The 16698-nt window shown below is 36.4% G+C and overlaps 3 protein-coding genes across 3 annotated transcripts; 2 read left to right on the top strand and 1 right to left on the bottom strand.

Moving 5' to 3' along the window:
• The first annotated feature begins 3396 nt into the window (after positions 1-3396).
• On the top strand, positions 3397-5066 carry LOC140060696 (fatty acid-binding protein, intestinal-like). Its single transcript, XM_072107011.1, has 2 exons — positions 3397-3639; positions 4489-5066. Exon 2 carries the CDS (start codon positions 4502-4504, stop codon positions 4892-4894), a length of 393 nt encoding a protein of 130 aa, XP_071963112.1. The 5' UTR covers positions 3397-3639; positions 4489-4501; the 3' UTR covers positions 4895-5066.
• A 1821-nt stretch (positions 5067-6887) lies between these two features.
• LOC140061038 (cellular retinoic acid-binding protein 1-like) lies at positions 6888-8542 on the top strand. The gene is made up of 3 exons (XM_072107446.1): positions 6888-6932; positions 7405-7610; positions 8214-8542. Exons 2-3 carry the CDS (start codon positions 7410-7412, stop codon positions 8421-8423), a joined length of 411 nt encoding a protein of 136 aa, XP_071963547.1. The 5' UTR covers positions 6888-6932; positions 7405-7409; the 3' UTR covers positions 8424-8542.
• Positions 8543-9248: 706 nt separating this feature from the next.
• Positions 9249-16632, bottom strand: LOC140060397 (maltase A2-like). Its single transcript, XM_072106585.1, has 10 exons — positions 16183-16632; positions 15072-15260; positions 14653-14783; positions 14096-14221; positions 12873-13154; positions 12479-12570; positions 12016-12232; positions 10959-11114; positions 10650-10751; positions 9249-10514 (listed from the first exon to the last, which is right to left on the bottom strand). Exons 1-10 carry the CDS (start codon positions 16517-16519, stop codon positions 10176-10178), a joined length of 1971 nt encoding a protein of 656 aa, XP_071962686.1. The 5' UTR covers positions 16520-16632; the 3' UTR covers positions 9249-10175.
• Positions 16633-16698: the final 66 nt, after the last annotated feature.

The following is a 16698-nucleotide window of genomic DNA, read 5'->3' as shown; positions in this document are numbered from 1 at the left end:
GTATTTACACTTATCAATTGCCGACCCAGGGCCGACCCAGGGCCGGCCTAAATCGTAAGTGTAAATGGGGTCTAACTCTTTGTCTCCTCCCTGTCAAAAATTGATGTATCCATCTTAGTAGGTTTCCTTTTATTCCGTACGCTTCCAATTTTGTTATTAATCTCTGGTGGGGATAGAATCGAACGCCTTACTAAAATCCAAATATACAGCATCAAAGTTTTCCCCCGCATCCAGCAATTTCGTCCATTCTTCCATCACCTCCAGCAGCAATTGTGTGACGCAAGATCTACCTTTCCGAAACCCATGCTGTGCTTTTATAATAAGGTTTCTATCATTTAGAAACTGTATAATTTTGTCTCTCACAATTGATTCCAAAAGTTTGCATACGACAGATGTCAAACTTACTGGCCTGTAGTTTCCAACCTCCGTCTTGTCCCCTTTCTTAAAAATTGGTACTACATTTGCACATTTCCAGCACTCCGGTAACTGTCCAGTCGATAGTGATTTGTTGTATATTGACGTCAATGGAGTTGCAACAATTTCTTTAAGTTCCTTCAGTACTCTTGGATGCACGTCATCTGGTCCAGCTGATTTATTTGAGTTCATCTCATTTATTAGGAAAATCATCATAACAAATACATAATAATAATAACAGGATTTTTATAGCGCACATACCACTCAAGAGTGCTCAAGGCGCATTCAAAAAAAATAAAACAAATCATACAAATGCCCGACAAATAAAATGCAATTTCTTTGCAGGGTCCCCATCCGTTCTCGTTCTGTCGCGGTCCCGGATCCGGACCCCTACCTAGGTGACCAAACAAAGGAACAGGATACACATTTGCCTTGCCACAGACGACCGGGTGCTCAGAGACAACAACCAAGAAAGAGGCACCCCAAAGATAATGCTGGTCAGGAAAAAGTATACTATACAATTCTAGAACTTTAAGAAACCTCATGATTTCCATATATCACTACATACGAAGTGATAACATAAATTACTGACATTACAAATAATACATTTATAAAAGATTTTCCAGGATAGCCCAAAAAGCTTTTTCCCATTGGGATCCTTTTATAATCTAAAATAAAAAATATAAACGTTACAAGTAGGCATATTGCATTAAACACGTAAATATTAATGGTTAATGGTGTTACTCTAGGCTTGGGTATAGCCACTGCCCAGGGTCCCTCGAAGATATTAGACCCACTAACTCTAAACTGTGTACAGACAGATACTATCATCAGACACTTTGGGTTTTTTTTCTCTACTGTACAAATTCCAATTTATCGATTCGTTTGAAGATCCCAGTGACCTTTTACGACTATCTCTCTCTATGATTTTGTCAATCAAATTTACTATGTTTATATCCATGAGTTTATCTTCTTAAACTAACTCAAAATAATGTATATCGAATTCTAATATCACTGTAAATCACAGACAGCAAACGACGCGTACGATAAGCATACAAGCGTATCTTACGTTTTATGAATATGGTGTGGTTTATATAGACCACTTATCAACGATAATGACGGACTTTGCTGGGGATAGCAATTTGTATATACTGACTTTTGTACAGATATTTCAGTTATATTTGCAAAGCTCGCTGGTAATGGCGAACCAGTGGCGTAACGGCTATGAGCGCTCACTGGCTAAACCTAAGACTAGAGCCCAGAAAAAAAAAAGACATTAAAATATGTCGAAAAAGGTTAAGAACGCCTGGGGTCTCCAGCGTTGGAGGGCCACGTAGGGTTCCCAAACCAAGGGCATCAGGCCTCTGCGTTACGCCACTGTGGCGAACATAGCTATATATTAAGTCAATTCAACCTTTATATACAACGGCTAATATACAAGCGGTAACGTCGTCGGAGAACCGCGTAGCTTGTGCCATAGAATCTATCATGAGCTCGTTTCCGCTAAACCGCCGCTCGTCCGCTTCGCGTTTTGTGTAATGGTCACAAGAAATAACAGATTCTATATTTTTATTTTTCCGCTTACAATTTACCACGTTTGTGGGCTATGTAAATTAAGTATTTGAACCTCTCTCCATAATTAACTATGGTACAAAATGGGAGGTTGGTGTGAATCGCAATACCATCATAACTAATAACGATGACAACAGTCTAATTCAAGCAGTCTGCAAACCGGAATAGCTAAAGTAACTCATTTTTATCAAATTTCCAAAATTTGATCATACGCAATAACTCTAACTATAACTAATAATGCAATATTTCTGTTAATTTCTGTGAATAACACGTGCACTCCAATTCAATAGAACTGAACACAGATAGATAAAATTACCTCATTTTATCAAATCGCCTAAATTCTGAATCGGTCAAGACCTAAATCAGACTATGCATCCAAATGATTAACTTTCAATTTTTTTATAAATAATCTAGCCTAATAGAAGATTAATCAACTAAAATTGTGTATCAACTTTTATGGTAAATATAAACAAATAAAAGCATGTGAATCTGCAATATGTTTTAGCATATTTTTTGGTGTAAAAAAAAAAAGAATATTGTTTGATTTCGATTTATGCATATTTGAAGCACTCCATAAATACAAAATGCGAGGTTGGTGTGAATCCATCATTAAAATAATATAACAAAAAAGTTTCATAACATTTAAACCTAAAAATAAGGAATACATATTTTATCATAACGAATGGTTCATTAATTCATTTCGTTCGCTATAACATCATTTTGTATTAACTTATATGCAACACGGTACACTAGTTTTTATCTTACCATATGCAATTTCTAGGCATCTGGGTCTATTTTCTCAAAACGTCTGAACCTCTGCACCACATGGTGGGTTTGAAGTGGTTGGGGTGACAGGTGGGCTGGAATGGATAGATGGGTACTTGTTCGAAAACAGATTAGGGAGGGTGACAGGTGGGCTGGAATGGGTAGGATATGGTTAGTTCGAAAAGAGATGATGGAGGGGGAGAGGTGGAGCTGAGGTGGAAGGTAGATGTTGACGTAGCTCTTTTAGGTTGAATGTTTTAAAAATATTATTTGCATAAGTTTAATTATTTATAATAATTACAAAATGTTCTTATTTTAAATTCCCACAGGTCTTTTAATATAGCATAGCAACGGCCCACACCTGTGGAATCGTACAAATCGTTCCACGAAGATGAATTTGCTTAGATAATAGGGTTATTCTGTACAAGTACCAAACTACAATCCCCATCAATCAAAAGCGTATTGTATATGATAGGAACGTGACGAAAAAGTCAATGGGTTCTCTTTGCCCTATAGGTCACCCTATTCGAGGTGTTGACAACATATTGGCTTATACTAGTTCTATAACCTTTCACCGAATCAGCATTCAACAGCACGAACGACTTGAGATATACTCCCATCGATTACCCACCTTTAAATATTTGCTTAACTTCTATAGTGTTTGCTGATTTAGCATCTAGAAGAATTATCAACCAATTACTGATCGTTTTTCGATGAGCTTGACCAATAGAAATAAAGCAATTAAGATGATGAAAGGGTGTTTCTTGTAGAATTATCTAAACATCAAAGTATATAAATTGGCATAAAATCCTAATTTTGCATCCTTGATCTTCTCGACCAACCGATCAGCTAAACGCTCTTTTCTTTTCTCTCGCAAGCAACAAAAAGGTAAGTACAATTATTGTAGATTCTAACCTACAGTACAATATTTATAACTTATTCATCAAAGTAGTAGTTAATTTGATAGTTATTACATGTTACCTATATTATTCAAGCTGTAAATAATCTGACTACTTTATTTACTATCCACATTTCAAGTTTTTTTTCTCCTTTTAATATTTCTTTTTTACACCAGCTAATACTATTTCTGTATATTGCTTGTAATTTTTTACTTTTACTTTTTTTTGTATATTGCTATTAAAATAATGTTGACAAAATAAATAATTAATTTAACAAACGTCTGAATTTAAAGTTAGGTTTAGTAAATTGTTATCAGCTAACTATGTTTTTTGGCAAAATACCAAAAGCCTATGTCGATTTACAAACTATAGACAGAATGACTTTTATTCTAGAAATAAAAGGTATGGAATGTTCTTGACAAAACCATATCCTTCTTTTATTTTAAAATGATCTTTCGTTTGTGTTGAGAGTAAAATCACCTAAACTTGTAATAGCATTGGGTTAGACCAGTAGACCAACTTGAAGAAAATAGTGTTTATCTTGAATTTAAACTAGTTATACAGATTTTATTATTTCACAGTGACTCTATATAGAACTCGGCCAAACTATACAAACACTACCTTTGACAGTGTAACCCTGTTGGGTAAATAAAACTTTCGACGGAATTAGATGACTCGATAGGGTTATCTCACCCCATAAATTTCACCCCATTTAAAAAATATTCCTGTTTTGATTTTTATCAAGATGTAGGCTAATGCACGTGAATGCAATTTGACTCGCGATTTTATTCACACAATTTTAATATTATCGTTTCTAATATTTTTTTTTTACCGATAGATTAAATTTCATCATGCCTGTTGACTTCAGTGGAACATGGAAGTTTGCCAGTGGTGAGGGTTTGGTAGCCCTGTTGGACAAACTGAATGTGCCAGCCGACAAGAGACCAGCCCAGGAAGGTTCAACGGTTGTGATCGCCCAGAACGGCGACAGCTTTAACATCAAGACAACCACAGCTGCCGGAACCAGGGAAGTTAGCTTCTCCATTGGAACCAGCTTTGTTGATCCAGACATCAAGGCTCTGAGAGGAAAGGAACTGAGTGTAACCCCAGCCTGGGACGGTGACAAGCTGGTGCTGAAGGGCGAGAAAGGCAACGGTGTAACCCGTGAGCTCTGTGGAGGACAGATGTGTGTTACATTCGAGTTCGACGGTACTAAAGCCAAACGATGCTTCAGCAAGGCTTAAGATGTGCTTTTAAAACAAAGCTTGAACTTTAAATAAAATCCTAGTTCAAATAGTCGAACAATAGAAACAAATAAAGTTCTGAAACAACTTGGACATTACAATGTATCTCAAAAACATCGAAATCAAGGAGGCTGGCGCTATCGACAACAGTGTATAAACTGCACAATGTCTGTCAATGTGCAACATTTTTGTTTAGAAAATTTGAAATAAAAAAATTAAATGTATTTTCTTGTTGTTTTCCTAATTTGTGCTGTTGGTAACTAACGTTAAACGAATGAATCTTTGAATATGATGACTATGATAATGATGATCATCTGAGATTAAATCCTAGACTATGACGTTTGACAATTACGATCCGCTGATGATGCAGACAAATCGATTTGTACAAAAATGCTAAAGCTCTGTCTACACTATCAAACTAGTTTGACAACAAAAAAGTGTGATGTGCTAAAATATGGTAGTGATATGCTCCAATATGGTAGTGATATGACGCCATCATGTCCATATATGGGCACATCATATTTTTGTCACAGTAGACAGAGCTTTATATATGATGTAGCAGTAAAAGGTCGGTCTGATTACCAAAATATTCAATAAATTAAATTTTCAACATTTATTTACTTTCAATCCATTAAAATAAATTTAATTCAATAATTTCAGTCTTTTAAAATATTAAAAAAAGGAAAAGGCTCGGTCCCTAGAAGAGCAAATGTTGTGTCGGATTTTATTTTCATCAATATCCCATCATGATTGACAGACTTTCTAATGAATAATTGAATCCTATCAATCAAAATAATAGTTAAGTTTCTTCTTTATAAAACTTCTTGAAAAAAGTAATTATGGAACTATTTTCTAAAGAGGGAGCACTTTTCCCAAGCTTCACGAAACAGGATTCAATATAAATAAATAAATAAATAAATAGGCCTATATTTAAATATACTCTAGATCAACAAACTACTACTGTACCGGATTAAGAATGAGAAATGATGTTGAAAATAATTAATCTTATATCATATTGCTTGAACTACATGCATGCTTACAGTAGGTCTACCCTTTTATTACGGTACGCATATGATACAGTATATATAGTAATTTAGTAGTAAGGAGTTGGGTAGCCGAGTGGTTAGGACACTTGACTGTAAATAAGTTGAGCTGTAAATGAGTACCTGGTTGAAAATGGAAGGACAAGGCGGCGTGGAAAGGAACTGGACACCCTACCACATAATTTTCATACGCATTTCAAATTGACAAGTTCTCTGGAGAATATGCAATATTTAAAGAAATTTATAGTCTGTATTAGACTTGCCCCAAGTCTGCATTCATTCTTTTTTTTATTTATTTGTTTTTTTTTCTGAAAATAGGAGTATCCAAACTCAAGTAGTATACGTATGAAACGCCATATGTACCAAAATATTTATCTTTTTACTAATATTAAAACAAAACTCCGTCTGGAACCAAATATAACAAATGAAAAGAGAGGGAAATATCTTCCTATGATTTTAAATTAATATAGTGTTTACGGACATAACTGCCATTATCGATCCATTTCTAATAACCTTAACTAACACCACCCACCCACTCCAGTATTTTTTTTTTAAAGCAACCATTCATAATTGAATTATTAACAAGTTATTATTAGAAAAGATTACTCATACTCATTTCACTCATACTCTATTTGCTAACTTCGAGCGCGTCTGTATCACTAGGCAATTGTTTATCTATGTAATCACAAAAATCAGGTGAATTTGCACCGATATTTGCTTAAGTTATGTGATCAACCTTACCACAAACTTAATGTCACGTTGTGTTTTTATATTGTAGTTAAATATTAAACATCAGTTGTTTAATATTATCACGGTTGATTAAAGATGTAAACTGGCCACGTAACATTGTTAAGATTACATGAGTTTATCTCAAGCTATCTTTGATCGAAGTCCCTAGTAACTGGCTATAAATTCAAAGCGCACAGCTTGATCTGCCTCTTTTGGCTTATACTTGTCGGAGGCTTCATTCGTTTAGCAGACTATATTCAAAGCATGTAAGTATTTTGTCGTTTCAATCCTAATTTAACGCTTAGATTTGTTGTGCGTTACTTTCTTGATTTCCTAGTTTTTACTTGTTTAGTCCTATTAGATTTATCGCGGAAACGTGAAATGCTTTGTTTCTTTATGATTTTTTTTTCAATTTTAAAATTAAGAGTTTAACAAACAATTCAAATACGAACTTACAATCGTGTATGTACTATTTTTTTTGGAAGGCGCATGTTTAGACCACTAAACTAATCCATGTCCAAAAACTTTCTGACTCCCTTTTCCACAATACAAACAGTCATGAGAAAGGTATAGGCTTATGTATCTTATGATACAGTATTTCATGTCTCCTTTGAATTACATTCCAATTACTGATTACCCGATTCAAATACCTATACGTGATATTTCATTTTATATTACATTCCAATTCAAGATTACCAGATTCTATATTCATAATTCACCATTTTGTTTCTATTTCAGACAAAATGACCAACTTCTCCGGAACCTGGAAGCTGAAAGATGCACAGAACTTCGAAGCTCTGTTGGAGAAAGCCGGTATTACTCCAGAATTGAAGGCTAAACTAGCTTCCAGTGATGCCATTCCCACCGTAGAGATCCAACAAGATGGTGATAACTTCACCATCAAGACCATCACTAAGCTCAAGACTAGAGTGAACTCATTTAAGGTCGGTACAATTTATATTTTTTAGAAAATTAAGTCACATAATAGTTAAAAGTATTTAAAACAATGTATTAGGCCTACAGTACTGCATTGAAATGTTTGATGTGGTTCTGTAATACGGCGGTCAGTTTTGGGAGGTCCTGACCTGTTCTCTGTAGCATAACTGAAATCGGGCGCGTGGCGCACAGTAGGTTCGAATCAAACTCTCGTCGCATGTACTTGTACTCTTAGACAAGGCCTTTTACTCATCTTATCCAGATGTAGAAATTGGTACCTGTTTAGGTAAAGACACAACTTTGCGCTGATTAATAGCTGCATTATGGATGCATAAATTCATATCATTTCAATTACATGGATGGTTTCTTGGATTGGGATCGTTTTGATAGTGTATTACACACTGTACCAGCATAGAGCAAGTGCTCTTATGCTGGTGTGGAATAAAATCATCCAACGTTTTGTAGTGTTTTTACACATTAGCAGAATGAAATAAGATACGAAACGTTGGTGGGGAAATGGAACGATCTCATTTTCCTTCTACAGAAATAGTTTGTAGCATTGGCATAATATTAATAAAAAATGTTAACTTTTTAACGATTTATTTTTTAAGGTTGGCGATACCTTCATAGATGAAGATATCAAAGAAATTAAAGGCATTGAGGTCACAGTGCAGTCTGCCTGGGAGGGTGGTAAGCTTATCCTAACCAACGCCAAGGAAGCCACAGGAACGAAAGCTGTGAGGGAGTTGGTGAACGGTGAAATGCACGTCACAATGACGTATCAAGGAGTAACCGCCAAACGAATCTTCACTAAGGCTTAGATAGGCCTCTACGTTTTAGAAAAACTTAATGCGTAAAGCACTTACAGTAGTGTACTGTAAATACGAACTAGTTTACTTGCCGGTAACAATGTGAAACAATTGTTCAGTAACAATAAATATATTTTCCCGAAACAAAGGTTTGTGTAGGCCTATTATTATTATTATGTGCGTGTTGTTTTTCAGAAGAAATATTTTCTCCATTGTTTAAAGCTCTGTCTACACTATCAAACTAGTAAATTGTTGTAGTGTAGACAAAGCATAAGAACATACAGCTTTTGAAAAAAAGACCTATATATTCACCGATACATTTTAAGCACATTCAGGTCGATTAGGCATAGAAACCTTTTTGAACTTCGACACTAAATTTATCTCGTTTAGTACTACCATGGAGAATCTCTATGACAGTACTATCTGTAGTTAAGCGTGGTTCCCACTAGCGACGCAAGGACGTAACGCAACGCAAGTGAATTGACCAATCACAAGCGATGGCTTATTCGCTTGTGATTGCTAACTGTCTATAACTTCGCTTGTCATTGGTTAAAACGCTTGCGTTACGTTCTAGTGGGAACCAAGCTTGAGAGTGATGATCAGATAAACGGCCAGCGCCAGATGGCGCTGTACCACTTATATTAAAAAACACAATTCATCATCGTAGAGTGACGTAATCGCACACCGAAAGCCGTACAAAGACACCGGCAAAAAATAACTCGTAGTCCGAATTGTCTCGCAACCGATTCTGCGCTTGGCTCAACAAGGCCATCGACAGCCTTGTTCTGAACGTAAAGTTTCATAAAATAATTTATTCAAAAATACATATTTAGTACTTCAGAGGCTTTATTAAAAGGCAAATATTACAACACCATATCTAGCTAGGTACGATGAATGAGAAGGCGATGCACAACCAAATTACAATGCAAGCGGGGTATAAATATTTCATTTACGAAAGTACACACGGGGGAGACAAGACTTTATATCAAGTATTGCTAGAACAGTTATCTCTTCACTGAATTACCAATGACATTTAGGCAAGAATAATGTTCTTTTATTTTTAGAAACATGTCATTAATAATGTAGCAAAGAGAATAGATATTATTACTTGTGAATTTGTATTGCTCTGTAAATACATTGAGAGATATTGCTCATTTACACATAGCCAGCTCTGTTGTTCTACCAATGTTATATTGGTGGTGCAACCAGACTGATAAACGCGTCAAAAAGGAACAACAACAATATTCCTAGCTGTACAATTATAACACACGCTTGTCTCCCAAAATCAATGGCTGTTACAAATTTGGCAAGAGGGCACATTATAATTACTTAATTTTTTTCACAATTTGTATTAATAATAACTTAAACACCGCAAATTAAAACATTTTCATACATTCACTAAAGCCCTCAAAATGTGTACACTGTGCAAGTCTATACAACAAGCTGCCAGAAATTAGTTTTTTAATTGTAAATGAGATTATTGAAGCAGAATAGCTAATCCATTAGGCGTATTTGACTGGTTATTCGCAAACACCTCTCAGTGATCTATACTCTCACTGCCTGCATAAACAGCAAGGGTTTGAGAAGCTAGATCTGCTGATTATCTGTTCAAAACAACAGTCAAATTAGCTTATTTTTATTTGTATGCGAGAAGATGCCCTGACAGTACTCTTTCATGAATTCACTCTTTTTCAGTATCAGCTGTATGAAGATGTAAACCTCCACTATTAATTGAGATTTAATCATCTAACAATTAAGCTATATTTACTGAATGGCTTTGAACTTAAAGATAGCGGCCTGTTGGCCAGCCAAAGTCATTGTTTGCACGTTAAGATCTTTACCGGTGAATTTACCATCGGTGCTTAGAACGGCCTCAACCTCGTCTCGGACTCTATCCGATGGAAACTCGAACTCTTCGTTGGAGCTTCCAAAGTTGAGGACCACAAGGTATGTTGGCCAATCTCTAAGACGTCTGAGGTACGCCATGCCGTTGTTGGATGACGAGATCAGATCGAATGTACCAGCAACAACTGGAGACTCTAGATGTATATTGACAAGGGACTTGAAAATATTCAAAGTCGACATGTCGTCCTTTTTCAATTCCTGAAACAAAACAAAACACGTTCATTCCACAAATGTTGATCAATATAATATACCGGTACTAAAAAAATCCAATACATATTTAAAAAAGAAAACTCTTTAATTTCATTCAGGTGATTTTATTAAACTATATTATACCTCAACATTGTTCTCCATCCACTTGCTATCCAGAGCCTTCCATGGTGTAGCTTTGGAGAAATTGGCATTTTTAGATGATGCCCAGGACATTGGTGCAAGTTGCTGTATTGAAAAACATATTTAATAATTATTAAAAAGAATTAATCATTATAAATATAAAAATTCTGACAATAAACTATCCGGTATTTGTGGTAAAAGCCACAATAAATACAGTATGATTAATAGTCGTAAATTTGTATAGCACAAAATTCAAATAGTCTCTATGCGCTGTTTAAGAGTAAAAAGAAAGAAAGCGTTATTGTTACTTACGTTGAAGTTGTCATTATCTGCATTGCCTTGCATACCAAGCTCTTCTCCGTACATAACGATAGGTGTTCCAGGCAAGGTGAGCAGAAGGGTGTTCATGACGTTTACAAGGCCTGAACTGCATCGTTTGGCTAGACGATTGACATTGTTGTTGCTTAGCTAAATAACACAGAATACAGAGTAAATGTTAATAGTGATAAATAATAAATGGCTTAATTTAACACATTCCTTACAGTAATGGTGCGTTTTTAGTGAGACTAGGAATACATGTAATCGAATTAGAATTGTACTTGTTTAGCAAAGAAACCAGTGTAAAATAATACTGTATAGCGTTATAAACTCTTTATTAATATCAGCGAATTTATTTATTTACCGTACTGACGCGGGTATAAGCCCATACTCGGGTATAAGCCCACCCCCGACTTTTGACTAATTTTCATGAAAAATGAGGCACTCGGGTATAAGCCCACCCATTAATTCGAAGATCTACAGTGTGTGTCGTAATACATTATTTTGTATTTGGCGACGTCCATACACCGAATACACCTACCTTTGATCATAACCAAGCTAGGCTAATATACGCTAGGCCATATGAGGCCTAGCGGTCCTGTTTTGTTTACACTCCATCGAAGATCGCTTCACACACGACGCTACAAGTCGCCAAAACGGAAAACCACTATTTCGTATCGGCTGCCATAAACAAGCTTATTAAATTTCTTTGGTACATTTCTATTTAACGAACATTGTATACTTGCTTTTCTGCTTGATAAATTCTTGTTAAATTGATGTTTAAAATAAGATATTCTACCATAAATTACATGAACTATAAACTTAATTTTCCGACACTCTACACCTCGTGTATTTAGAGGCAACGTCTTACACGTGAGGGCGCTCGCTCGCATGGTGGAATACACAGTGTACATGTGCTGTTTTTGACGATCTGCATTTTTGGATCCTCGGGTATAAGCCCACCCCCCAAACTTGACGTGATTTCATGTTCGAGGGGGGTGGGCTTATACCCGCGTCAGTACGGTAATAATATAGTATACTATTTTCTAACCATCCAACTATTCCAACGACTGGCTGTCTTTTCGTCAATGTTCTCTTTGGCTTCCTCCCAAGCGTCGATGGAAGCACTGATGTCATCACCAGAAGGAGTACCACTGATGGATTCCAGGAACTGAATGTTCAGAGGTATATCGGCAAGGAGTCTGTCCTCGTTGCCATACTGCGTGACGGCACTTTCAATTGAGTCGGCTCCAGATGTCAGAAGAAGTCTAAAAAGATTATTAAAATATTTGTTAATCATTTATTGCAATGGGAAATTGCACTAATATATTGTGGTAACTAGTGAAATTAGGGCACAGGTTCATGGTACTCCACAACTATTATTCTGATGGTAGAAACATCAGGTAAGACTCCTAGTGCAAATCCTAGCATGATGCACAGGAACACAATGTCAGAGTATGCTTCTGCTTTAAAAGAGGTGTTTAAATAGTAGGCCTAGATTCATAGAAGTTTACCTGTATTTTCCAAGGTAGGAGTTGTCAGTGAAAACTTCACGCCACTGGGCGATGCGGTCTTGCACAATCTTGTCATCTTCAAGAACAACATACTGAAAGTAAAATTTTTAATATAATTTAAATGCTAATTTTAAATACTGTATACTAATAATTTAATGTCGAAATATTTAACCGTGAATTTCCTATAGACATGTCTTTCTTTTTTTAACTACACACTAAACTAGGATAGCAGGCTGCAGACTTTACTAGGCTAACATATGTAATGCAATTTGATGGCATTTTTTTAATGCAAATTTTCGCAAGGCAACATTTGACTACCCCAGATTTTTTACTAGACATTGTATGTTGGACTAGATCAGGCCGTGACAGAAAACCAAACCAGATGTACACTTACAGTTGGTTCTGGTTCAGGTGCGCCGGTCTCTGCACCGTTCATATTGGTATCTGCACCATCCATATTGGTGGATTTTGTTGCTTCTGGTTCAGGCATCATGGCAGTAGTTGCTGCTTCACTTGAAGCCATAGTTGGAGCCATAGTTTCACCGGTTACAGTGTCATTGGTAACAGCTGCTTGACGACGTCTGCGGGAGTTCTCACCAACTGAGTCAACGACTGAGTCAACATTGGTTATGACCATTCCATCAACACCAAGTTCCAACCAGTAATTCATGGCATCCTATTAATAACAATTTTAACACTAATAACATGCAATAATGAAATATGTATTCTAAAGCGCCTGGTGATATACTTAATATAAAGTCGACTCCGCCTAAGTCGAATCTAATAGGACCGGTATAAAAATTTGAGTTACGCGAACTTCGACTTACAGATTTGCCAAAAAAATGATTGGCCTAGGCCTAGGTTCACTCACTAGCTGCACTATGGCTAGGCCTAGTGGACCCTGTCCTGTCGCGATCGCGGCCCACGCGATGAGCCTTCTTGAATAGAGTTTGCTTAGCTAGCTAGCTCTAATAAATGCTAAGCCTCTTTATCGGCAATGATAAACTGTATTTTTCCGAAACAATACAAAAACGTATAAATAAATACATTTCGGTTCTTATTCGAAATCGGTATCCATTGTTTATTGCCATCTGTCTAGCACAAAATAGGTACCCACAAAACGCCGCTCAAGTTCTCAACTCTGAAACAACTCATACACTATACACTAGCGCGAGTTATAGGATGCCACCTATACTATACAACCTGCTTGACAGAACCGATATGGTCCCACATTATCCCCTCTGTTGTTTGTTTATCGAATTACGTACGTTTCATCGGCTTTTTTAAGGCGTTGTTGCCGCGTAATTTGTGACTTCGACTTATACGATATAAATCACTAAAGAATGTGTGTGTATTCGGACCGCAAAAAGACGTCGACTTAGACAAATTTCGACTTAGAAATAAAAATTACACAGTAATGTATAGGAAAGAATTGGGACTTTCCTAAAAATTCGACTTTCGAGATTTTTCGACTTGTCGACTCCGCCTAAGTCGACTTAGACGGAGTCGACTGTACAATCATAATACGGAAAGCCCTTTTTAAACTAAGACAACTGACTGATATTATCAATTTACTGTCTGCCATAGAATAGGCCAATAATATCTTTACTAACTTACAGTGATTTCCTTGCGGAGATCCTCATTGTTGTAGTTCAAGTCTGGTAAAGATGGATCCATGCTGTGGTAGTAATAGCCACGACCAGGAACATTGGTCCAAGCCGGCGCACCACTATCTCCAATGGTCTATAACAAAAATATGAGATATTATGTAAAAAAATCATAATGTAAGAGCAACAAACAAATTCTGACTCCCTAGACTATTGAAGTTTTGCACATTTGCCATAAGCACACTGGACAGCATACAGTATGATACACACATGGCTTAAATATTTGAATGATGCCAACACCATAACAAGCTATTCTTGAGGTTTCTTCGGTGGGTAGGTTAACATAGTTGATTTCGCTGGGACGCGGTACACTCTCTGCCGAGACCTAGACTGGGCAGATGTACACTCTGCCAAGCCCTAGGCTGGGCAGAGGTACACTCTCTGCCAAACTATAGGCTGAGCAGAGGTACACTCTCTGCCAAGCCCTAGGCTGGGCAGAGGTACACTCTCTGCCAAACTATAGGATAAGCAGAGGTACACTTTCTGCTAGTCAGTATGAACTCTTACCTCAGACCCTCCATTGTCACTCCATATGTAGTAGTCTGCTTTTGGTCCAGTAGCATTAGCCTTGGAATCCATAAACCATGGATGCTGGTCACTGGAGTGGTTAGGAATGAACTCCAGAATAACCTTGATTGCTATGAGAAAACAACAAATAGTGGAGAGTAAGATATGGCATTAAACTGAATTTATTATATTGAATACCTTTACTGAATATTAATTAATTTATTTTGTATTGTGTACTATAGTCAAAAGTAAATGGTCGCTCACTGGCAACTATTCACATAACACGTAATATATACAAGAGAAAAATGAAAATAAACTAAAAATAACTCCAGTACTTCTATAGAGTCAATCTTCTTAATTTTCTAGCATTTTTTTTTATTGATTGATTGCGTGGCAGCAGATACTTTATATGCACTTACAACTTTCACCAGCAGCTTCAACAAGCACGGTAAAGTCGTCTAGGGTTCCAAGATTTTCATCGACAGCCTTGAAATCAACGATGTGGTTTCCGGGGTATGTGTTTGTTCCATTGGCTTGGGCAAAGATTGAATTTATATACAGATTTTTCACATTCAATTCTTCTAGGTAACCCAGTTTCTCCTTGATTCCTAAAATTAATTGGAATTTACAAATTAAAATCAAATAGGCCTAGTATATAAAACAATATATTCAAGATTTTAGAACATCAATATTTATATACAAATTTTATGATGTGTAAAATTAAAAATAATGTATTATAAAATAAAAAGCAACAAAAAAAGTTAGATATTAAAAAAACTAAGTAATCTAATTTAGTTAAAATTAGTAATTCAGTATCATGAAATGGTTGAACACCTGAACAATTCAAACAAGATTATTAAACAGGCTATGTAGTCGAGTTAACACATCATATGGTAATAATTACCAGGGAAATTTAATATCCTGTTTTCAACGCAATGCGATTTAAATTTGTATTGTTACATTTTTAGATTTCTACAGTAATATTTTTTCAGGCAATATTTATTCGTGAATTAACAATGTCAATTAAACACAAATTAATCAATATTCCTAACCAGATGTTCACACTTATTTTATATTACCAAATCTAATCTTTTATTTAATGAATAAATTACAGATGTCAGCATAACAAAAAGGTTAAATCTAGCCAGTTGAAACCAGTTTAAAATCAATGGTGCTGGTACTGGTAATGTAGTATGCAACTGCGCAATTGATATTGATTGCATCATTCATGCTCATTCATGGATGGATGCCCGCGGCCTTCAGCTCTTAAATCGGCCATATTGTGTGGCACTCGGCCAAATCTTTCTCAATAAGAAAATGCGGGCAGTTTTATGATACTAAAACCAAGGCTAAAACCCAATAACTACGTAGCATAAAACGGCCTAGACTGGACCTACATATTTGTTTTAATCCCACACACATGCCATGATACTGATGGCCTAGCCTACCTAGAGACTCTAGCTAGGCCTAGTAGATAGTGTAGTAGACAAACAAAGAATGAAAAAGCAACACGCCGATTTGTAGGCCTACCTTTGAGATCACCAACTCCGTCATCACCGGTATCGTAGAATGAACGTGGCTCAACTTGATAAACGACATTCTTCTCCCACCATTCCACATCTGGGCAACGAGGAACAGTAACAACAATCCATATAGCAGCTATTAACATAGCCACCCATGTCACCCAAAATAGAACAAGAAGCACATTTCTTGTCCAATTCCAGGCTGGAGTGTCGGCTACTGCAAGAAGTTCATCTTTGCCAAGTCCTGTCCAACCAGCTTCTTCTTCCTCTACTTGTTTTGCTTTTTCCACATCACGTTCAGCTTGTGGGGCCATTTCGTAGTTGTCCCTGTCGGGAGTACTCATTTTGTTAGTTTAAATTCACTAAATTATGCTAAAATAACGTATAAATAAGTCGAGATATTTGCCTCACAAATAAACACCTCCGTCGTCCGTACACAATGACTGTAAATTTTTCACTGGCACAAAACGGAAGGGCGCGACCACACGTCACGAACCGAATGCGTGGTATTTGGAATCGTCCA

Source organism: Antedon mediterranea, chromosome 10 (genome assembly GCF_964355755.1).
Source record: "Antedon mediterranea chromosome 10, ecAntMedi1.1, whole genome shotgun sequence".
NCBI lineage: Eukaryota > Metazoa > Echinodermata > Crinoidea > Comatulida > Antedonidae > Antedon > Antedon mediterranea.
The sequence above is the reverse complement of the archived record's forward strand: the minus strand, read 5'-3'. Positions and strand labels throughout refer to the sequence as shown.

Bases quoted from the DNA above. Each gene is read 5' to 3' on its own strand.
- LOC140060696 (XM_072107011.1), top strand. From the start codon at position 4,502: ATGCCTGTTGACTTCAGTGGAACATGGAAGTTTGCCAGTGGTGAGGGT.
- LOC140061038 (XM_072107446.1), top strand. From the start codon at position 7,410: ATGACCAACTTCTCCGGAACCTGGAAGCTGAAAGATGCACAGAACTTC. The intron at 7,611-8,213 runs GTCGGTACAATT...TTATTTTTTAAG, and splicing joins CTAGAGTGAACTCATTTAAG to GTTGGCGATACCTTCATAGA.
- LOC140060397 (XM_072106585.1), bottom strand. From the start codon at position 16,519: ATGAGTACTCCCGACAGGGACAACTACGAAATGGCCCCACAAGCTGAA. The intron at 13,155-14,095 runs GTAAGTTAGTAA...TGTTATTAATAG, and splicing joins ATCTCCGCAAGGAAATCACT to GATGCCATGAATTACTGGTT. The intron at 11,115-12,015 runs GTTAGAAAATAG...TGTGTTATTTAG, and splicing joins GTCGTTGGAATAGTTGGATG to CTAAGCAACAACAATGTCAA.